This window comes from Choloepus didactylus, chromosome 18 (genome assembly GCF_015220235.1).
Source record: "Choloepus didactylus isolate mChoDid1 chromosome 18, mChoDid1.pri, whole genome shotgun sequence".
Taxonomy (NCBI): Eukaryota; Metazoa; Chordata; class Mammalia; order Pilosa; family Megalonychidae; genus Choloepus; species Choloepus didactylus.
Genome location: NC_051324.1, coordinates 484,989 through 508,402, shown reverse-complemented (window position 1 = coordinate 508,402; position 23,414 = coordinate 484,989). Strand labels below are relative to the sequence as shown.

The 23,414-nt window shown below is 49.6% G+C and overlaps 1 protein-coding gene across 1 annotated transcript in view; it reads right to left on the bottom strand.

The window, feature by feature from the left end:
• The window catches only part of USP22 (ubiquitin specific peptidase 22), a 49,501-nt gene extending 26,298 nt beyond the window's left edge, over positions 1 to 23,203 (bottom strand). The window contains exons 1-6 of the mRNA XM_037808598.1: positions 22,933 to 23,203; positions 17,330 to 17,462; positions 8,937 to 9,050; positions 6,953 to 7,054; positions 5,866 to 6,035; positions 1,642 to 1,789 (exon numbers count right to left, since the gene is read on the bottom strand). Of these exons, the coding sequence (XP_037664526.1) occupies positions 1,642 to 1,789; positions 5,866 to 6,035; positions 6,953 to 7,054; positions 8,937 to 9,050; positions 17,330 to 17,462; positions 22,933 to 23,070 (805 nt within the window). The 5' untranslated portion in view covers positions 23,071 to 23,203. The remainder of the gene's footprint in view (positions 1 to 1,641; positions 1,790 to 5,865; positions 6,036 to 6,952; positions 7,055 to 8,936; positions 9,051 to 17,329; positions 17,463 to 22,932) is intronic.
• Positions 23,204 to 23,414: the final 211 nt, after the last annotated feature.

Genomic DNA, 23,414 nt, shown 5'->3' with positions numbered 1-23,414 from the left:
CTGTGAACGTCAGCACTACTCCACACAGCAAATGTTACAGGAGCTGCAGAGGAGATCAGACTTCAATTATAGTCATGAACAAACTGGACTTGATTAGAACTGAGGTAAAGCAGACTGAAGGGAAAAGGATGATAATGACTGTGCTTTAAAACTTCAACTTCTGTGTGACGAAAGGAAGAGAAGTTTATTGGTGCAAAATCTATATTTTCTGTAGCAGGCTATATAATTTAGCTTGTATGGTCAGTTTATTCAAACAACATAATTACATGCAACGCTGAACAGGGGGTGAGATCTGGTTAGTTTGTACAGGTTAGTATGAAGTCCCATTATATCCCAGAGTAACCTGGGCATGGAATTAAAACGTATTTACAAAACACCCTTGAGGGACAGGGGGAAAATGTGGAAACATTAAACTTCCCCACCTGGAGAATCCCTGATATTCTCACAAGCACTGGGGACTACCATTGTAGTAGGCCAAGTCCTTGATCTTGGGGCTTGCCCTTACGAAGCTTGTTACTGCAAAGGAGAGGCTGAGCCTACTTATGATGATGCCTAAGAGTCACCCCCAGAGAACCTCTCTTGTTGCTCATACGTGGCCTCTCTCTCCAAGCCCACTCAACTGGTAAACTCACGGCCTTCCCCCCTACATGGGACACGACTCTCAGGGGTGTAAATCTCCCTGGCAACATGGGATATGACTCCCAGAGATGAGCCTGTACCCGGCATTGTGGGATTGAGAAAGCCTTCCTGACAAAAAGGGGGAAGAGAAATTAAACAGAATAAAGTTACAGTGGCTGACAGATCTCAAATGGAGTTGAGAGGTTATTCTTATACATTATATAGATATCCCATTTTAGTTTTTAGTGTACTAGAATAGCTAGAAGGAAATACCTGAAACTGTTGAATAGCAACCCAGTAGCCTTGATTCTTGAAGACAGTCATGTAACTATGAAGCTTATAGAATGTGACAGTGTGATTGTGAAAACCTTGTGGCTCACACTCCCTTAATCCAGTGTATGGACAAATGAGTAGAAAAGGCAGGGACAAAAAATAAATGAATAATAGCGGGGGAAAGGAGTATGAGATGTTTGGGATATTCTTTTTCACTTTTATTTTTATTCTTACTTTTTGGAGTAATGAAAATGTTCAAAAAATTGACTGTGGCGATGAATGCACAACTATGTGATAATACTGTGAACAACTGATTGTACAATTTAGGTGACTATATGGTGTATGAATATATTGCAATAAAATTGCATTAAAAGAAGCTAAACTATTACAGAGGCATAAAGAATGGCCACTGGGCCTTCTGACAGCAGGTGCCTAGAGAATTTAAGATTAGGGAGAAGTGCTACCCAGAGGGTCTCACGGGATAAGATACTGGGATACAGGAAAACACTTATTAGGAAGACACAAAGGAAAACTGCAAGATGCCTGGCAGGTCCGATCCCAGAAGGGAAAAGTACATTCCCAAGGGCATCCTGGGCTAAAGGACCTTCCCAGGAGCCCGAGTTGGCCACCATGACGACCCAGTTCCCAAGAAAAGCTCCCGTTTCTTTTCAGACATTTCAAGCGGAATCAGGCCATGTGCTTCCTCGCGAGCCCTCTGCCAGCCATCCCGCCGCCCGGGCCGGCCCTCACCCTTGCAGTGCCTGTGGAGGACGTCCAGCGCGGCGATGAGGAACTCGTGGGCGTCCTGCTGCTCGTAGCCGGCCAGGTGCCGCGCATGCGTCCACACCAGGTGCAGCAGCTTGTACGGGATGTGGGGAGACCGGTGCCCCGAGTAGAACTGCTCCGGGGAGAAGGAGAGAGAGCATAAGGCACACGCCCCAAAGGGGCCTCTAACCTGCCTAGACTTTCTACAGCCAGGCGGAGGGAAAGGATTCAATTTACCTTATTTAATTGTATTTTTATTTAGGCTCCTTGGACTTTCTGAGTCTACAATTGTTTTCTCCCTTCTCAGCACCTAGTTTTCCACACATAAGCCTAAATGGTGACTTATGACTTGCTAACAGATCAAATGCAAATAAAAGTGACTCAGCTTGCCAACATGGGTTTATTCAAAAGCCACCAGCCAAACCGACACAGGCTCATGCGCCCAGCACCGACGCCCAGGCCCCGCCTGCGGGGTGTCGGCAGAGGCTCTCCCACGGCTGGGCAGGACTCAGGAGCGCTTGCCCGCTGGGTGGCTGGCCGCTGCACTGCATGTTCCAGTCCGCAGACCCCGCAGCGCAGCCTACCGCTGAGGCTCCTGGTGGTTCCGAGAGGGCAGCAGGAACACGTGAGACCACTTGATATTTGCGTTTTGGATTTACCTTCTGAGGTAACCTCTATAATTTTGCTTGGAATATGTGTACAAAGTGCCTTTCTTAAGGACAGATTAATAAATCTATGTTACAGATGCTAAGGTTGATCATGGAAGCAAAAGCACACAGCAACAAATACACTATTATGAATAGATGATACTGAAGTTAGCTTTATGCGCCCCTTTCAAATTCCAGAATGGCCTACAGCCTCAAGGCGCTCCCTCACTTTGCACTAACCCACAGCTGTCCACAAGGAAGCAGAAGGAGACGGCACGGGAGCAAGAAGCCTCAAATTCCTAAGGGGCTTGGGGTTACACGTCATGGTATTAGGAACAGAAGCTGAGGGTGGGGAGCAGCCATAAAGAAGAGAGAGGCTAACGTACTCATCTGTAGAGAGAACTGAGAGCTATGGTCAGCAGACAGGAGAAACAGGTGACTGCTAATTCTAACAGAGAGAAGTAACGAGTGACGGAACCCGAGAAGAGCCGAGCGGCCAGTCATGTACAGCATCTCGGACCGGGTGGTGACAGTGTTTTAGATGGATACAGAACTCCTATAAGTTGTAAATATGCAGCGTTTCCATTATATTGGCTATAAAACCCACACCTACAAAAGCTTATGAGACAGAAAGGCCACAGAATGGTCAGATCTCTAAACGGAACAGCACAAGCACCTCTTGCCTACACTGAGAAAGGGACCTCGAGGCCACACGACAGGTCACTGGTTCTCTAGGCCTGACCCCTGGGCCAGCAGCAGACAACAGTACTAAACACACACGCGACAAATAACAGAGCTCCGGGAGGCACAAAGAGCAAACTAACAGCAATGAATGAGGAAACAGACAAATCCACAAAGAGCACTGGAGATTTCAAAACTCGTTCCAAGTACATGAAAATCAGTCAGGATCTAGAAGACTCCTTTATCGTCACGTAATAGCTCTCTTCATCTCAGTGATACCCCTTGTTCCAAACTGGAACGTCAAATTGGTACATCACTTGAAATCCATAAATGAATGTTACCACATTAGCAAATAAAAGAGAAAAGCCATCTCAATAGTTTTGGAAAAAAAGATTTTTAAAAATGTAGCATCCATTCATGACAACGCACTCCCAGCAAACTAGGATTAGAGGGAAATTTTCTCAGTCTGCTGACACACATCCGAGGAAAACAGCATGAGCCAAATCACACTATCAGGAACAGGCAAGGATGTCCATCCACCCGCTCTTGCCGCTCCTCGTCAGCATTACATGGGAGGTCCTAGCTGCTACACCAATGCAAGAAAAAGAAATAAAAGGCATAAAGATTAGAAAGAAAGAAGTAAAACCTTGCTTATTCATTATCATGGCATGTTTGTGTAGAAAACACCCAAGAATCTATATAAACAATTCCTAGAGCTAAAAAGTAAGTTTAGTAAGGCCACAGGACACAAGGCTAATATACAAAACTAACTGGATTCCCAGATGCTAGCAACAAACAATTAGAAACTGAACTAATCAGTACTTTATCACATTAGCACCAAAAACACAAGACACTTATGGATGAACAGAACAAGGCATGTACAAGACTCGTCTACTGAAAACTGTAAGACACTAGTAAGAGAAACTAAAGAATTAAATAACAGGAGAGATACACGGGAGAGAAACACTTATGTTCGCACAAAAACCTGTACATGAATGTTTACGGTGGTTTTATTCATCATTGCTCAAAACCAGAAACAACCCAAATGTCTTTCAACTGGTGAAGGTGACCGCGCCGCCGACATCCACACAGGGGACTCGCTCAGCAACACGCAGCAGCTCAGCGACACGCTCAGCGAGGACGACTCTCAGATGCGTCAGCCTCCGTGGAAGTCAGGAAAAGGGACCCACAGCGACAGCAGACAGACCGGGGCTGTCGGGGCTGGGGCGGGAGGCTGACTTCAGAAGGGCACAAGGGGATTTGGGGAGGGGGATCGGGAAACCGCTCCTGCTTGTGGTACTGGTGAGTGCCATACAGCACCGAATATAAATTACACCCCAATACACCTGCATTTGAAAGACCATCCAATAGAATTAACAGGTGTCCCGGCCGTCCCACTCCTTGATCCACACGCGGAAGAACCGAATGTGGGGACCGGAACGGACACTTGTACACCAGCGCTCACAATAGCAAAAAGGTGGAAGAACCCAAGTGTGCGTCAGCAGGAGCAGAGAAGCAGAACGTGTTCTGGACGCACAACAGTATCGTTCAGCTGCAAAAAAAAATGATGTTCTGAGACATTCCGACAACCTTGATGAACCTTGAAAACACTGAGTGAAAGGAGCCAGTCACAAAAGGGCAAACCCTGTGATTCCACTTGTATCACGTATCTAGAACAAGCAAATTCAGAGACAGAAAGTAGATTACAGGTCACCGGGGGTGGGGGCAGTTTCTGCTTGGGGTGATGAAAAGGTCTTGGTAATGGATGGTGGGGATGGGAGCACAACACTGTGAATATAATTAACAACACTGAATTGTATACTTAAAAATGGTTAAAATGGGAAAATTTGTGTCATGTATATTTTATCTCAGTAAAAGTCATGCAAATGTTACTTTCTACCTTGAAAAAAACAAAACCAATGTAACAGATGGATTTGTCACCTCAGCAGCGTAATAGTAGCCCATGTGTGTGCTGAACCTCCCGTGATCTCCACACTTCACCCTTCTTTCTCCTGTCTCGGCCCCACCACAGCCCTATGCTCCCCTCTCTGCTGTGGTGCCGGTCGGCTCCGCCACGTTGTGGGTGCTGAGCGAATGCGCTGGGCGAGGCGGGGGACGGCCCTGTGGAGGCCACTCAACAGCCACCTCCACCTCCGCCTCCGCGGCCGGGGCAGGCAGGCAGGGCCTGAGCAATCCGCAGATGCCGGGCGCGGCTGCGCTGCCGTTGCCCGCTCCGCACTCGATCTACGTCTGCAGTCTCTCCGCGGCCAGGAGGCAGGCATCACCCCGTCTCCCGGGGGTGGCCAGGCCCTTCGGCTCTGAGAACCTGCTGGAAGCCTCCTGGCTGGCACAGGCCGAGGCTCCTTCAGGCTGCACCCCAGGGCCCGAGCTCTCCAAGGCCGCGCACTCATCGTAGGAAAGGTCAGGGCAGAGGGGCACGAAGCAAACGTGGAGCACCGACGGAAAGGTCTGGCAACACAGGAGAAGACCCACCCTCCTGCGGGACAAAGCAAGCAACCAGCATGTGCCCGTCCACGCACAAATCCTTCCGACCTCCCAAAGCACAGACGCCTCACTGTGACGTCAGGCCTGTAAAAGCGGAATCCTGAGCGTTTAGAGGGACAGCTGACACCCCCTTTTGAAGAGCTCTTTACCATGCAGTGTGCCCCTAAAACTCATGAGCTACATGTCTCCCACCTGACGATTCCTTTGGAAAGAAACATGCCATCCGTAATGGATGTACTGATGAAGTACTCCCTCACTACCTAAGTTTCTGACAATTCACCCTCCTCTATTATAGTCACCCTTACTTCATTGTTTAAAAAAGGGCAAAAAGAAAGTTACAGGAAAGCTGCACTGCAAAAGGCAGCACAGCACTGACCTCCTGAAAAAGCGAAGACATCTCACAGACCAGACATGAGCTGGGGCTCTGCATCTCGCACTTGTGCCTGTCGGAGAGGAAGAAGTCTCGCAGCAGCGGCGTGTGGGTGAGGGCCTGCACGATGCAGTTCATGAAGCAGGTGTTCCCGAGGTTGATCAGCCCTCGCAGACCTGGGGGGCAGACGGGGAGCGCGTCACCGAGGCACCCGCTTCCCGCAGGGAGTCCCCGACGCGCCGGGGCAGTGCTACCCCCATGCCGACAGGTGCCCTCACTTTCTTCTGCTCATCCACCCGGTCCTCAGGAAAGCAAGATCTATCGAGTGACCGCGTGACCGTGGGCCCGGTGACCGACAAACCCTTCACCCAGGTGTGGGCAGATGAGTAACAAAATAAAGACAGAAAATATGTAAATAATAGGGGGCGGGAAGGGATGTGGAATGTTTTGGGTGTTCTTTTTTTTTCTCTTTATTTTGAAGTAGTGAAAATGCTCTAAAATTGACTGTAGCAATGAATACACAACTATATGATGATTCTGTAAGCCACTGACTGCACACTTTGAATGGATATAGTGTGTGAATACATCTCAATAAAATTGCATTTAGAAAAAAAAAAGAAAAGAGCAAGAAGAAACAAACTTTTTTTCCTACTTCTCAGAACACTTTTACATGACTGTCTCAAGGAATGCTCACTGCTGTCATCCCTCCCACGTCAGCCACCGTCAGCTGTGACAGAACCACCCGAAGTCACCTCTTACACCAGCAGGCCAGGTCAGGAGAAGAGCCTCTCCAAAAAGATGGGGAAAAAAGCTTCCTTTCATTTTTGACAATTTCTTTCCCTAGTTCTCAGAAAACTCAGAGAACACTCTCCCACTTATCACCCTCTCCCCGAAGGCCAAAATAAGCGCGAGTCCTCCCGCACGCGCAGGTGCAAGGCCGCGGGGCAGGCCCTGGCGGGCAGCAGGTGCCCGGAGCAGCTGTCGGGCACCTCGATGAGTGTTCAGGTGACCACACTCCACACCCGCCTCTCAGCTCCGGAGGGCACGGCCCGCAGGGTGGGCAGCCGAGCTCCGCGCCGCGCCCTCCACCCACCTATGGTGCAGTTGGAGGTGATCTTCCTTCTCTTAGGGTTGTGTCGCAGCAGCTCCAGCTCCCGTTTGGTTGGTTCCCACGTGGAAAACTTCTCTCCGACGCCTGGGCAGAGGAAAGGCAGTTCCAGGTGGTCAGGCACATTTTCATCGTTGAAATACAACAGTACCAGGCTGCACTTCAAGGAGGGAGAGCCATCAGATGAGCTCGTTCTCAGGCCCTATTATGTGAGATGGGCTAAAAAGAACACTCAAGGAGTTTCTTCTGGAGAGAATGCTGTGAATAAGCTGTTTCTGTGCACAGAAGGAAAACAGAACCTCCTCTTAAAGCTACCCTGATGCTACATCAGTGCGGTTTTTCATGCTTCCAGTCCTCGAGGAGACAGAACACAGCCTCAGCACAATGGGAAGGACTCGGCCACTTATGAAGGGCTCTCCTGTGAGTGAGCAAAACTAACAGAGAAAAGGCATTTTTGAGCAAAATAGATTCAACATACTTGACGAGCTGCATCCCCTAAGAGATTCAAACCAAAGTCAACAAGGGTTTAATGCTAATAAGCAACATATTTCATCCTAATCTACATCCTCTTCCATGGCACATAAAATGCCTGCGTAATTCAATAAACATGAAAGAGACAGCATCTTGCTGATACATGGAATTACAGAATGATTTCAGAAGAATTCCATTTCATTCTGGAACACACATTTCTTAGCCCTGTGGTGAAGTGTTCTGCCCGAAGAAATAATATACTCAGATTTAGCTGCAACACTTATTGAATTTTTTGAGGGGGAAGAGAAAAGGATGATGCAGTCATCCAGAAAAGATCAGGGAAACACAAATAAACTGGATCACTGAGAGCAGCTATCGCTTTTCTTTCTTTTTTTTAAAAAAGGGGGGGGGGTGTATTCTTCAAGAACAAACAAGAACTTGTAAAACAGATTCCACATTTCTCTGCTCCCTTTGTGAACAGACGTGACGGCCCTGCCACTCGAGACAAGCTCATCAGTCGGCTGGGGAAAGTGAACTTATGACTGGCATTGAAAACTCAAAAAATTCAGGGGAAACAAGATGAGTAATAAAGAAAACGTCTGCATGTATCTCTGACTCTTTATCCTCCCAATAAAGAGCTTTTAGGCAGACAACAGAAAGTGGCAGCCAACCAAATCGGTCTGTGTGCTGGAACCAGAGCTACAGGTACTTCCACTCAACAGCAAAAATCTGAACTACCTGGTTCAGTTAAGTGGCAGATTGTTACATTTGTCATCTGGCAGTTTTACTCTGCTGACACACACTTAACGTTCTCAAAACAGTTAAGAGTTTCAGAAGAGATTCTACAACAATTTAACCAGGAAAATGGTTTATCCTCCTGGCAGGAAGACGTATGGATGCACATACATATATATATATATATATATATATTTAATACTAGTGCAGAGCCACCGCTTTCTCGAGTCCTGGAGAGCTGCAGGCATCACTCTCCAAAAACCTTTCTGTCCACCCCTTGGGAAAGGGCCCTGCTGGTGCCACACTGGGGTCAGCTCTGCGTCTGCAAATGGCCCCTCAGGTGGAGGCACGTGAACTGCCGGCACACACCCTTCTGCAGTGCCCCAGCAGAACAGTAGAGAGGCACAGCAACAGTTCACCTTCCTTCTCAGCTCCCACTGAGCCCCACTTGTGCATGCACCCCAAGAGCCGCAGGCCTGGGCAGCCTGGGCAGGGGAGGTAAGCTGCAGGCGATGAGCTGCGCCTCCCAGCCGCTGCCTCTGCCCGCTCAGCCAGCTCCACGGAGAACCTACAGGAGGGGATGAGGCTGGCATCCTCCCACCAAACCATAACCCAGCCTCCGAAAACCCAGCCTGCCGTCTTTCAGCTCTTACTCTCTCCCTAGACATTGACCTTTCTTCCAGTGAGTTTTGCCCTTAACAGACATGAGGGAATTGCAGGCTTACGAGACAAACCAGGAAGACAAAGTTGAGCAAAACCAGACCTTGCATTTTCCAAGCTTTCCGCTGTTCCTCTTTGGCAATTATTTCCATGTCTTTGTCATATATGTAGTCCTGGCACAAAAAGCAGTATATACCTCCGTACATGAGGTCTATGGCTGCAAAGAGAAGGGGTGGGGAGGACACAAAACCTAATTAAAAACTGAAAGACAATGCTTAAGAACACAATAAAAGTTTGTAGACATTTAATTGTCTGTGCCATTTCCCCATCCTCCAATCGCAGAAGCTGAGTGCGAGCAGAGGATGTGTGTGCACTTCCCCTAGGGACGTCGTCCTCGGGGACGAGGTGTCAGCGCGAGAATGAGAGGGACCGCACCGCCACTGTTCAGAGCACCTGACACAACCTGGAGGCCCTTCCACCCTCTCTCGGAAAGGCTGACGTTCAGGACGAGTGCAATTCCGCCGACCACCGTAAATCCACAAGGGTCTCGGCCACCTGACACTACGTCACCTCGTCCAGATGCTTGATCCCAGGAAGAAAGGCACAGCTCTGTGCCTTCCTCTTGCTTTAACAGCCATGGTAAAATATTTTCTGAACAGACAGCCTTGACTTCTTGACCCAGACTTGCCTGCTGCCCTCCTGCTGTTGGGCCTTGCACACTCTCACCTGCGTCATCTCTAAGACAGGAATAATATCTGGGCTCTTAGTTATCTTGTTTATTTTATTATGAAGATAAACAAGATAAAGTGCTCTGAGCACCTTGGAAAAAAAGGCACTATATCTCAATTAAACAACAAAATTTTGTTGCTGAAATTCACCAAGCAATCCCGTATGTCTGGAGGAAGCACAGCACAGAGGAAGGGACACAGATTTAGAATAACTGCCATCAGTCCCAGAAATGATTCCACTTCTCTGAGCCTTGGTTTCCCCATCGGTAAAATGGAGACAAATGTACCAACACCTCCCAGGTTTGTGATAACTCAGTTAATCCATGTATCTCAACTAAAGTTTGGCTCCTGGTAAACAGTAATGTCAATAAATCGTGGCTTTTATTATATCCTATGTCTTAAAGTACTATGACAGATAATTAATCTTGTGGCGGATCTTTAGAAGTCCTCTAAAAGCTGATCTATTAAATAACAATTTAAGAAATAATATTCAATCTAAATAACCATTAAGAATCCCATGCTTTCTTTCTGATGTAAGGAAAATGTTCAGAGATAGACTGTGGTGATGAACGCATAACTATGTTATCATACTGTGGACAGTGGATTGTATATCATGGATGATTGTATGGTGTGTGAATGTATTTCAATAAAACTGAATTTAATAAAAAAAATACATTATCAGGATACAAAAAAAAAAAAAAAAAAAAGAATCCCATGCTATCCCTCTCCCCTCCCCCAAAACCCTGAGGAAATTCCCGCGGCCTGTGCTGAGTCCCCGGAAAGCCACGGAGCGCGCGGCCAGCCGCCCCAGGTGCCCTATGTCCAGTGCAATATATCCCAGCACATGGGCAGCAAAGAGCGATCTCGTCAGAGACACGCTTCCAACGAGGCTATTGGAGCCCGTCTGGAAAGCAGAGGGACTCGACGACAGCCACACCAAGCAGAGGCACCGGCGTGCGCAGGCCTGCAATTACTTCAGAGTGTGGGAAAGCCCTCCTCGCTAAGCCCTTCTTCAAGAGACTTTCACACGACGACCATTCCACTGTACAAAACCCAAAGCAAACCTTCGAGGTGCTCCTGGAAAACCATTTTGTAGTCAAAGTAACTCTTCTATGGACAAAGCTTTGCACGTGACAAAAGCCATGTGAAATGAGAGCAAACCGCTTTCCGGTAGGTGAACGTGTGGAGCAGCTCTCCCATCGGCAAGGGGGCCTGGCTCTGTCACCGGAGAGTGGCTTACTTGGGAATTTCCAAGCCAGTGGCCGGCAGGCACCACTTACATTCCCTGTCCTTTCATCACAGGATGACCTTGAGAATGGAGGGAAAATGTCACCCAGACGAATGAGCTGAGAGCCATCCCACCTTCTCCCCCATCCTTTCTGGGCCACTATCACAACCCTTCTCAGATGTATGGATGAAATCAAACCCTTGTGACTCAAACCAAACCGCACAGGAAACTGAAAAGTGTGAAGACAAACCACTCCAACAACCCAACCCTCTGCCCAGGCTGGACTCCTGACGGATCAGCAAGTTGCTCGCCTGCCCTTACGGACGGAGGCCGCCAGCAAGGTGAATGACACCAGGTTACCACAGCGTCTTCTGTTGCTCTGAAGCATTTTATCTGATTACCAGAAAGGATACACGCACATATGCATCTGTTATGCTGTATTATATACATTATATATGCATATATGTATGAAATTTCAAAAAAGGGCCCATTAGACAAAGGAAGTCAAGCCTTTCACGACACTGCCATCAGAGCTTTCTGTCCCCGCACAGGTCTTCAATGACCCCTACTGCCCTTTCATTCTTTTTTAAGTGAGTCACCCACAACATTCAGACCAGCCTCTCAGGCCTGTCGGGTTTCTCCAATTAAAAACTGGATGCCCAAGAAAGTCCCATTATATCATATGACCAAATATTCCCTGGGATGCAGAAAAACTCGGCCAAAAGGACATCAAGGATCTATGGGGATTCCCACGTTCGCTGTTACAGCAGCAGGCTGCTGAGGTACAGTGCCCTCAAACGTCTGCAAAAGCCCCGCATGAAATGGCAACCCACACCCTGACAGCCTGTGAGCTGCGCGGGGGGTGACGGGTGCGTGGAGTGGAGTAAGGAGCACAGCCTAGATGAATCTGTTTTCAGCAGGTCAGAAAAGCCCAAGCAGAATGAGGAGCTTCTCAACCCCATTTTCTTCCTGCAACACTTGCTCTTCCCAGCTTCCAGCCCTGCTCCCTTCCCTCCCTGAGTGGATGCCCAGTGCTTTCCCAGGGCTCCATCCCACTCTTGGGGAACAGTAAGCCAATCCATCATTCCCACGGAGGCACAACTGGTCTCTCCCCTGCTCTAAGAGTACAGTCATTTACGCACCAAAGCACACCAACATTAGCAGTGACGCCAAGACAGCAGTGAATCGGAATGTGGTGAGGGAGACACAGACGTTCCCCTTGAGATTTCAAGGATTTCGAGAGCTGGCTTAGGTAGGGAAACCGTCTGTGTGCGTACGTACGGCTTCACGAGGCCACCAGAGCACTGGCAAGGTGGCTTTCTGGGGAAATCCTGATGAGCACGTCAGGCTCTGCAAGAGGCTACGAAGACTGCATTGCAGTCAAGAATGCGGAATGAAAACACCACATGCAGCAGTGTAGAAACAGTTTCCTTTTCAAAAGGATTATAAAACCATAGCTTTATGAATCAGAGAAAAGCGGCTTATGGAGAGAACTATCAGATGTGTTGACTTCATGTGTCACTCATTATTTTAAAGGCACTAATGCATTGATGTGCCTGTACTTATGTATCCCTTACTTATAGCTCTGATAGCTTTAGTCTTCTAGGCAGCCTGTCACATCTGCTATGCCTGGTCCCAACCTGGTGGGACAAGTCAGGAACATTACAGCAGTCACGCCTTGTTGACATTTCCACTAAAAACTTTCATTCTGAACCACTTATGTACAGGACTGAGGATTTATATTGTGTTGGGCTGAAAGTGGCCAGAATTTCAGCCATGATTTGGGAACTGTTATTTAGATTCATTAGGTATACCGGAATTTGTTTTTTATAAGATCATGTGACCTGCTCTTTCAAGACAGAATATTTAGTTTTTTAAACATAAAGTTTGGCTGGTAGTTAATAACGTGAACCTGATCATTTCTGTATTGAAAAATAAAACTTGTAGAAAAGTAGATTTTAAAATTGCTTAAATGAGTGTTATTTCAAAGAAAATCAAGCAAAGTAATGATGCAATTGCAGTGTTGTGCATATTGTTAGTGACAAAAGTAAAACCATTTCGGAAGTAAAATAAAATAAACCAAAGTGCCTGTTCTTTCTCTTTAACAGGGGGAAGATGGGGGGGTAGGTTGACTTATGTTCCCCAGAAAATGCATGTTCTTAATCCTAATCCCATTCCAGGGTGCGTGAATCCACTGCAGACAGGACCATCTGACAAGGTCCTTTTAGTTCAGGCCTGGCTGCAGGAATCAGAGGGGTCTCACTGCTACCCCTGGAGGCCTTACAAGAGGAAAGCCAGGGGTGAGCTGGATCCAGAAGTCAACGGAACCAGGGAGAGAAAGGAGAGGACGTGGCCGTGTGCCGGGAAAGCCAAGGAGCCCGAGGATCGCCCGCCAGACCACTGCTGACCCGGGACGAAGCCGGCCTTCCAGTCCCCGAAACCTGAGCCGATAAATCCTATTGTTTAGGCCAACCCACTGTGGGCATTTGCCGTAGTGGTGGGAACACTAGGACAAGAGGTGGCACATCCTAGAGAAAGAGAACGAGGATGCAGGCTTTGTCATCTAACAGTCCTGGACCCAAATCGCGGTTCTGCCTTTTGTCAGCTACATAATCTGGACACGCTACCTAACCCTCATTTACTCAGCATTTGCTAACAGTTATTTACCAAAGTATCCATTTACTGTGAGCTAAATACCAAGCGCAGAAAACGGTGAGCAATCTAGCCCTCCAGCTCAGCGTTCCTTTCTACAAAGAGGGAAGGATCCTGCCAACCCGGCCAGGCTGTTGGCAAGGTAACCGCAAGAAAGGGTTAAGTTTAGCTTTCACATAAAGGCCACATGGAATAGGAAAGATGGAGATTGGGCGGAAGAGCTGGCTTAAACCAGCCCCATGGTGAGGGGAAGGAAAGAGAGAGCGCCGTGAAGTAAGTCCAGAATCTGCGCCAGCTCCTTAGATGGGAAAGATAACCAGGGTTACCGGAATGTAAAGGGATATGGGGTATAATCAAAGGCAGAAACTCTTGGCAGAAAATTTAAACTAGTTAACTCTCCCTGATAGGCTGTACAATTCAAAATCTCAAAGGCGGGCTACTCAGCTCTCTCGGATAGGCTGTAACCTCTGGAGGACCCAGCCAGTGGGGAAACAGGAGGGACATGTGTGTTAGGAGAAGGATGTAACTATCATCATATGTTTTGTTTTTTTTTTGGTGCACCTGCCATGTGGCTGTGCTTCTGTTCTTGCGAGATCGTGAATAAATTCTTTTCTCCTCCACAACCAGGTGAGCATTTTTAAGGTATAATGCTTGTTTCTAACAATAACCAGTCTTACTCTCAAACCCACACAGACCCGGTGTTCTAGTTTGCTAATGCTGCCAGAATGCAAAACATCAGATATGGATCAGCTTTTATAAAAGGGGGTTTATTTGGCTACACAGTTACAGTCTTAAGGCCATAAAGTGTCAAAGGTAACACATCAGCAATCGGGTACCTTCACTGGAGGATGGCCAATGGCGTCCGGAAAACCTCTGTCAGCTGGGAAGGCACGTGGCTGGCGTCTGCTCCAGAGTTCTGGTTTCACAATGGCTTTCTCCCAGGACATTCCTCTCTAGGCTGCAGCTCCTCAAAAATGTCACTCTTAGTTGCACTTGGGGTATTTGTCCTCTCAGATTCTCTGGAGCAAGAGTCTGCTTTCAATGGCCGTCTTCAAACCGTCTCTCATCTGCAGCTCCTGTGCTTTCTTCAAAGTGTCCCTCTTGGCTGTAGCTCCTCTTCAAAATGTCACTCACAGCTGCACTGAGTTCCTTCTGTTTGTCAGCTCATTTATATGGCTCCACTGATCAAGGTCCACTCTGAATGGGTGGGGCCACACCTCCATGGAAATATCCCATCAGAGTTATCACCTACAGTTGGGTGGGGTGCATTTCCATGCAAACAACCTAATCCAAACATTCCAACTTAATCCCCACTAATATGTGTGCCCCACAAGATTGCATCAAAGAATATGGCTTTTTCTGGGGGACATAATACATTCAAACCAGCACACCCAGCTTACTGAGTATTTGTCTGAGCCAACCTACTTATTCATAATAAACAATCCCCGAGAGCTAACACACACCGCTGTGTGTTGGACAATGTTCTAGATTGGATATTTTTATCTATAAAGTGTGGTTGCTAATTTAATACAGGAAACTAGGGATAATCTAACATGTCACTTTGTGTAGTTTCCCAATTCACATTTCTTATTGTTGAGTTCCTTTCTATATCAAGAAAGGAAAACGGTATTTTCTTGCATTCTTACGCTTTGGCATTGTCTCGCAAATCATGTCTTTCATTACTTGCTAAATTGTACTGCTGCCTTCCTGGAAAAGTTTTCCTGAAGGGTATGGAAAACATGTATCCAGCCTGACTTCTCTAGAAGCAAGTTTAGACCGAAAAGCACTCGACAGGTGACGCGGCCAAGCGAGCCCCGGCGCCCCGGTGGGAAGCACCTGCTGGGACACCCGGCGGGTCCTCTGTTCCTGGCCGTGTGACGCAGATGCCGCCCCCAGACCGCCCCTGCCTCTCCCGTCTCAAAGAAAGATGCTTCGCTTCGCCTTTCTTTCCCTGGACATGGCCCTTCTAAGGAGAGCCAACTCCGTCCTTGCTCCAACTTACTGTCCACCCTGAAAAAAAAGGAAACTAAATCACCCATCTCCTGACCCAACTCCTTCAAAGGCCCGGGGCTCTGTGTCCACACTGGGGGTGTGCCTGCGCCGGGCCTCAGGACGCTATGTGCGAACCATGTAGACGGCTCACTTGTGTCACTCAGAAATCTTTCTTCAGGCAAAGACCATCTCTACTGGGTCACAGCAAGATTCTTGAGACAACTCCAACCACACATTTCCAATTTCCCCATTTTCCATAATCCTTTCCAAGCACTAAGCATCACAGCCCAGGTGTAGACAGAGAATTGGTTCGGCGGGAACATCTGCACCACGCTCTCCCCATGCGCTTCTTTCCCCTTCATCTCTCGGTTTCAGGGGGTCGTAAGTGCCAGGTCCCCGCAGGTGCGGGCAGTCTGCTCCTCACAGCGCGTGTCGTCAGTCCTCCTTCCCAAAGGGCCCGTGGCCTGAGCCCTTTCCAAGCAGGCTTCTGCAAGCACTCGGGCTGCCAGCTCTCAGGCCCGAGTCAGAAAGACTCCATCTCTACTAGGTGTAAAAACCCAGGCAAAAAACCCTGATTAGTGGGTCAGTAGCATCTTCTTCACGAAAACAAGAACAGTGACCAAAAAAATTATACAAGTGAGAAGTTCTGCTATCTACTTCTTCAGTTTAAAACTTAAGCTACCATTTTGTACTGCTCATATTCATTAAACTTTGACCAAAAAACTTGTAAATTAGAAAACAGTGAGGTAAGGATTCTGCTCTGTGAATTTTCATGCTTTCTGCAGTAAGAAAGCACACCATATGCTACCCAGAAATTAAAGAGATGTTTCTGCTACAATCACAGATGTTGCAAACAGCATGAGGGAGGTGACAGCTGCTGTGTTTTCGTAATAAAGCAATTAGCTGATAAAGCATCAGATCATAAATAGAGAAGCTCTGCCTTCAGAAGCTCTTGCTTCTTGACACATTGCTGGGATGAAGAAAACTCCCAGCTAAAACCAAGGGATTTTTACTTTTACTATATACAGCTTCAGGGACATGGATTAATGTACTCATTTGGAAAATTTATGTAATACTGTCTTCAATTAGGATTTTTCAGGCTAATGTTTAAGAAAGCATCAGCTATAACACTTAAGAAAAAAGCTTTAAAATATCTTTAACTGGAATTGCCCTGATGAAGTCTTTTCCGTAATAGGTTTTCTACTTGGACTTTTGAAAGTGATTTCCTTGAAGATATCCTAACAACTTCACAATCATTTAACTGAAAACACTAATTTGGAGAAGAGAAAGAGAACTTTAATGACTACAGTCAGAAAATAAAATTAAAAAAACTTAATTTGCTATAACTGCCAGAGTATGACAGTTTGAATTTTTAAGTATATAAAGGTAAACAGATCTGGGGAAAGCAACAAGAACCCATCACCGAAAGCAGTATGTCACCCAAGTACAATGGACTCCATGTGGACAGCAATAACCTAAATACTGCATCCAAGACATTTCTTTGTAAAGTTTTGCCTAATCCACCGCCGATGACGTGTTTCAAGGGAAAGATGAGGCTCTGAGTCTCCATTAGCAGACGGACACTAAAGGTCTCGCATCAACTTTTCAAAGGAAGCTGATGGTAACAAACCCTGAGACGCTGTGACTTATGGTTGACGGCTGCCTGAGATGATAACACCGGCTCTAAAGGCTTCAGGGAAACTGGACCCATCTGGGCTCAGTTCATCTCTGTCATCTCCCCGGGTGAAGTTTCACAAGGAGGAAAAAAATATTTTAGATTTCTAAAGCACATAAAGACAAAATGTTTGGGGTTATGCATATTTTAGAAGAAGAACGGGAAATTGGGGGATGAGTTTTGCCAAGGCCGTGCCAGGACACACCTGGAGGGAAACTTACCCAGGTTGTGCCGTTTCGACTTTGCGTGCTCGTGGATGTGTTTCTTTGTGAAGCAGCCGAAGAAGACACAGTAGAGGCACGAGTGCAGTCTGTTCAGGTGGACCCCACACACGTGACAGACGCACGATTTCGCCTGGAAGGCAGAGAGAAAAATGACACATAGCAAGTGGCAGGGCAGGAGCTCTCATAGAGCAGCTTTCAAGCGAAGTGATCCGCAAGGGGTAGGCTATGGAGGGGAGGAAGACACCTGGTTTCACCTCGAAGCCTCACTATACTGAAAGATAATTTTCTAAGATCTTTTCATGAATCCACTCCACCCCAAAAATATTTATTTCATTTAGCTCAAAACTAGCTCCATAAGAAAACTGAGCCCACTATCTCAGCTATCAAGTCCAGCCACTGATGGCTGGATGGTTAGAAAGACGCTCAGTACAATCCATTAGCTGGAAAATGCTAGAAGGTGTTTATTATATTCACTTCACTTAAGCAGCTCTGATTCATTACCTTGCTGGAATAACTCACTCTTGGTCTAATCTATAAAGTTTACTCTCTGTTCCTAGTTACATTAACGAGGAGACCTTTCCAGCTTTCCTTTTCTTGCAGGGTAAGATAACATCCCCCAAGCAGATGAAACGGCCCAGAAACACAGAAGGACTAAAATCAGCACCCTCCTCTCTTGGAAGGACGAGATCAAAGCCTGAATGGTCAGCAGAGAGCAGGCCCACAGGGTAACAGGATGTGCTCACCAAACACTGAATGAGGCAGTTTTAATGACCCCTGTGGCTATTACTCAGGTCTTTTTTCTTCTTTTCTGTTTTCTTCTGGACCCCTGCCATTTCTCTGTCTCCTTCAGCTGTAAAAACCTGAGTCCTCTTTCTCACTCTGAACTGGTCTGGGAAAAGCTGCCTCCAGCTCCTGTGGAGGCATTCTCAATCAAGCCCACCTTCTCACCAGGAGTCGTGTTTCTCTGCTGAGCGTGGGATCAGGCGGGCCCGACTGCTGAAAACTGGGTTTCCTGACAGCACCACCAGCGGCTCAATCGCTCACCACGTGAAGCGAGCGGAGCAAGCAAACCTCTGCAGTCTCCTCACTGGAGCCCCAACTCCCACTCCTAGCTGACAACTCCCAGCCCAGTCGCCCTAAATCTGGGTGTAATTTAAATTTGATAATCTGGGTGCCAACAGCAGAGCAAATTTAGAAACAAAAAAAGAGAAAGGGAAAGGGACGTAAATCAAAGAAATGTGCAGGAACTGAAAGAAGGAACAATTCATTGCCCAGACCATAGAAACCTCAAAATTTAAACCACAGCAGTTAGGAGCCCAGTGGCCAAAAACCGGTGGGCACCTGAGGCGCACGCGCGCCGGGTCCCCAGCACGGCCTCACCAGGGGCCTCTGCGGGGCAGCAGGCGAACCCCGGCCTCGGAGACGGCTCCGCACTAACTCTCTTCCGCTTGGACTTGGGGAGCTGGGGGAGGAGACGAGGAAGGGGCGTTCAGAGGGTCAAAGAAGGGCAGGTTAACACAGGAAGAGCCGCCGACAAAAATACCCGGATAAGCGGGCGCGCGGGCCACACGCGGGTGCCGGGCGCGTCCGCAAGTCCGTCGCGTCGGATCCCACGAGAAAGGCTCCAATCCCCGGCCCACGAGGACACGCAACCGGGGCCACACGGCCAGGGCCACGTCTCGCCGCACACGGCCTCCGGGGCCCCGCTGGAAGGGGTCCGGGGCCTGGCCGAGGCCCGCCGCAGGGGGACGCTGCGCTCCCCGGGCCTCCCGCCGCGGAGAGCTGGGGGTGTCCCCCCGCAGGGGCGCGCTCGGAGGACGGCGCCGGGCCCGATGCTCGCCGCTCGGAGCCGCAGCCCCCCAGCCCCCAGCCCCTCCGGCTGAGACTCGTTCCACTCCTGGTACCGTTTCATCTCTGCAAACGCAAATTCCGATCTCAGAATTAAAACGACTTCTGTCACTCACCGTGGTTACCTTCTCCCCTTTGGACAACCTGAAGCGGTACTCCCCGTGAACCCCGGCGGCTGTCCCGACCCCGTGCTGCTCCGGCAGCCCTGCCTGTCCCGGCCATGCCGGGGCCCTCCCAGTTGAGACAACCAAGAAGCCAAGGACGCTGCCGACCCGCCGGGTGCCCCTGAGGACCCCTCCCCAGCCCGGCGAGAGCCTCGGCGACGGCCACGCGGCACCCGCGGAGCGGCACGGAACGACCTCAGCGCTGCAGCAGGAACAGGAGCATCGTCCGTTTATTCTTCCAGTGACAAACCAAGGGAATTGCTTATCACTGCCTTCAGTAATACAAGGGGAGTTTTAAAATTATTTGAAGGATAACAAAATGATGTTTCCAAATAACATGGAAATTTTCCCTTTACATAGAATAGTGTGTTACAAACAGGTTTCTGGAGAGTCTAAGTTATTTTTTAAAAAAGAAAAGAAAACAGTAAGTGTTGGCAAGGAATCAGAGAAACTGGAACACTTTTAGTCTGCTGGTGGCACTGTAAAATGGTGCGGCTACTGTGGAAATCAGTTTGGTGGTTCCTCAGAAACTTGAAAACAGAATTATTATGTGAGCCGGCAATCTCACTACTTGGTATATACCCAAAAGAAGTGAAAGCAGGACTCAGAATAGACATTTGTACACCAATGATAGCCTGTATCATTACTTTGTAAAGTCACAAAACGGAAGTTAGACCACTAAACTTGTACTCTATAAACCTATCTTATAAGTACAAGTTTATGTTTTACTTTTAGTTTTTTATCCACACCCCCCTTGCTGCCTATACATAAAAGGGCACACAGTATTTTTAAATGGATCCACTCTCTGCTATGTAAAGTCAAAGACACACCAAAGAATGATAAACTCCCATGTGCTCTCGCTTGGATCAACAGACACCAATGATATTTAAGAAACAAAACAGAACAAAACTCTGTGCCGCTCAAGCAGCAGCCCCGGCTGCCCGGGGCATGGCTGAACAGCCCTGCGAGCTGCCGGCATCCAAGGGCGCTGCCCAGCCTCTTCACTCCGGGCACTGTGTAAATGTCTTTGCACGTCAGGTTTGACTTCAACCCCTCAGCAAACCCAACCATACAGTTAAAAACGTCTTAACTAAGACTATTCCTTCTTTAAATTGATTTCCAGGCCAAAGTTAAAAATTCTTAGTAAACCCCCCAAAATAAAAATTTGTGGGGAGGGGGGAAGAAAAAAGGAAACAATGGGGTTTCCAATCATGGGTATTAATGGCACAGCTGAAAAAATAAAGTGAGAACTGTACATACAGGCAAGGGAAAAAATAAGCAATATACACTGCACACACACCTGCTCATGGATCATACACCAGAAATGCAAAGGAGTGGATTTACCTCTGTAGTTGGCTCATAGCTGTGTTCTCACTAGATATGAACTTTTTGGTTACAAAGATTATAACTTACGTTGAAGAATTTTTACAGGAAACTTATTTTCAGAACCAAAAGATGTGCTAAGGCGGTGCAAACTGTCAAACTGTGAATGGTACTAACCAAATCGCCAGGGTTAGTCACCAGCTGTTTCCCAAACCAGCTCTTCCGCCACTGGGCGCTAGAGGGCGCTGGAAAGGGACTCACGCCCGACCTGAAGCCACGCAGGGAAACCACCCTCCAAAAACTCAAGTGGGAATAACCGTCGAAGGCCACGAGAGCTCCCTGCCAGCATGCTACCAGCAAGTACTGCAAATGAGAGCCTGGACTGGACAGAAACACGCATCACCACATCCTGTCCACCTACAGCTCAGGTTCTTACTACCGTAGGTTACACATCTTGTATGCTGCCAGCCTTCAAACCAAGCAACTGAAATTCGAAATTACAGGACTAATTTGAGCCACACACAGCAAAATAAATAATAATAAATCCTTCCTTTAGGACATATGGTAAAGTTAATTGACTCCTTCAGCCCCGTTAAAAATTTTGAAGAGTGAAAGAGCAAAGAACTCTCTACTTAATAGCAAGGGGAAAGGAATCTTACGCATGTCATTCAAGAAGCTAATTGCAGAGAGCAGCGTCTGGGGAGAACAATAAGTTCACCTGCAGAAAAACCGGTTTCAGCCAGGCAGAATTTTTAAAAGCTCACCATTCTATGTTATTAAATAGCGCCTGGAATCTCACACACTGATCCTACCAGAAATCTATTTCAACTCTGATTCTGATGCACCTGAAGAGGTAAGGCTTCCCAGCATCATTAGGGACAAAAAGAAAAAACCTGCCTCAGTGGGTCCGCTTCCTCGTTAAAAAAAAAAAAAAAATCTACTCAGTCCCCAACCCATAAAGTCACACTGCTGAGCTACAACGACAATGTAGGGAAGGGGGCCGCCACGGAGACCCGGGCCGTCGAAGCCCCGCGGGGTGACGCCTGAACCCCACTCCACACCCGCCCCCGGGGTCCGCGCGTCCGCGGCCTCTTCCGGGTGTGGCTCCGCAGGCGGCGCGACCCCCACCGCTCACCGCCCAGCCCCGCCCATCACGCCCACCGCGCCCAGGGCTGGCTGCATTGAAGGGGGGGGGTGCCAACTCCCCAGACCTGTCCCTGCAAGCCCTGGGCCCCCGAGGACCACCCGCTACTCGCCCCTCTACCCCGAGGCACCCTCCCCGCAACCGAACCCTCCCGCCGCTGCAGGGCTCCCCATGCGGCCTCGGGCGGGAACACCTGGGCCTTCCTCCGCAGTCCCCGGCTCCCAACGCGACCCCTACCCAAGCCTGCCCTCGCCCCCCACCCTGCTGGAACCGGTCCGCCCCCAAACCACGCCCAAAACAGAGGAGAGGATGACTGCGAGGGGAGAAAGGAGGAAAGAAAGGAGAAAAAAAAGGAGGGCGAGGGGGGATGGAGGAGGGGCGGAGATGGAGGAGGAAAGGTGGGAGGGAGGGAGATGGGAAAGGAGGAAAGACGGGAGAGGGGGAGATGGAAGGGGTGATGGCGGGAGGGGAAAGGAGGAGGGGGGAGATGGGAGGGGTGATGGCGGGAGGGGAAAGGAGGAGGGGGGAGATGGAAGGGGTGATGGCGGGAGGGGAAAGGAGGAGGGGGAGATGGGAGCGGTGATGGCGGGAGGGGAAGGAGGAGGGGGGAGGTGGGAGGGGCAGATGGAAGAGGAGGAAAGACGGGAGAGGGGGAGATGGAAGGGGTGATGGCGGGAGGGGAAAGGAGGAGGGGGAGATGGAAGGAGTGATGGCGGGAGGGGAAAGGAGGAGGGGGAGATGGGAGGGGTGATGGCGGGAGGGGAAGGAGGAGAGGGAGATGGGAGGGGTGATGGCGGGAGGGGAAAGGAGGAGGGGGAGAAGGGGGAGATGGGAGGGGCAGATGGAAGAGGAGGAAAGACGGGAGAGGGGCAGATGGAAGGGGTGATGGTGGGAGGGGAAAGGAGGAGGAGCAGCCGGGAGGGTCAGAGGGGAGGGGGGAGGTGGGGGGAGGTGGGGGGAGGTGGGGGGCGGCGGGGGGGGAAAGGAGGGGAGCCGGGAACCGGGCAGCCGGGAGAGAACGGGAGAGAGGGGGTGGCCCCGCCCCGCCCCCGCGGGCCTGCGCGGCCAGGGAGGGGACAGCCGAGCCCGCCCGCCCCCCGCCCCCCTCTCGGGGACCCCACCTTGCGCTTGCGGGCCTCGGCGGTGCCGGACCACACGAAGCACTGGTAGATGGCCCGCAGGTTCTGCTTCCAGTTGTCCACCTTGAAGGCGCTCAGGTGCGAGCAGCCGTGCGCGGAGGCCATCAGCTCGGCGTCCATGGCCTCGGGCTCCGGCTCGGGCCGCGACCCGGCGGGGGGCAGCGCCCGGCCGCGCGCGGGGGGCGGCGGGGGCGGCGAGGGCGGCGAGGACGACGCCAGGGCGGCGGGGGGCGGGGGGCGGGGGGCGCGGCCCGGACCCCGGCGCCGGAGCAGAGCGCGCGGCGATCGCACAGCCCCACAGACCCGACGAGGCCCCGCGCAGGCCCGGCCGCGACTGCGCAGGCCCGGCCCGGGAGCCCCGCCCTCCCTCGGGCGGCCGCGCGCCGAGGGGTGGGGCCGCGGAGGCCCGCCCCCGGCTCCCGCCATTGGTCGTCGGCCCGCCCTCACTCCCCTGGCCATTGGCC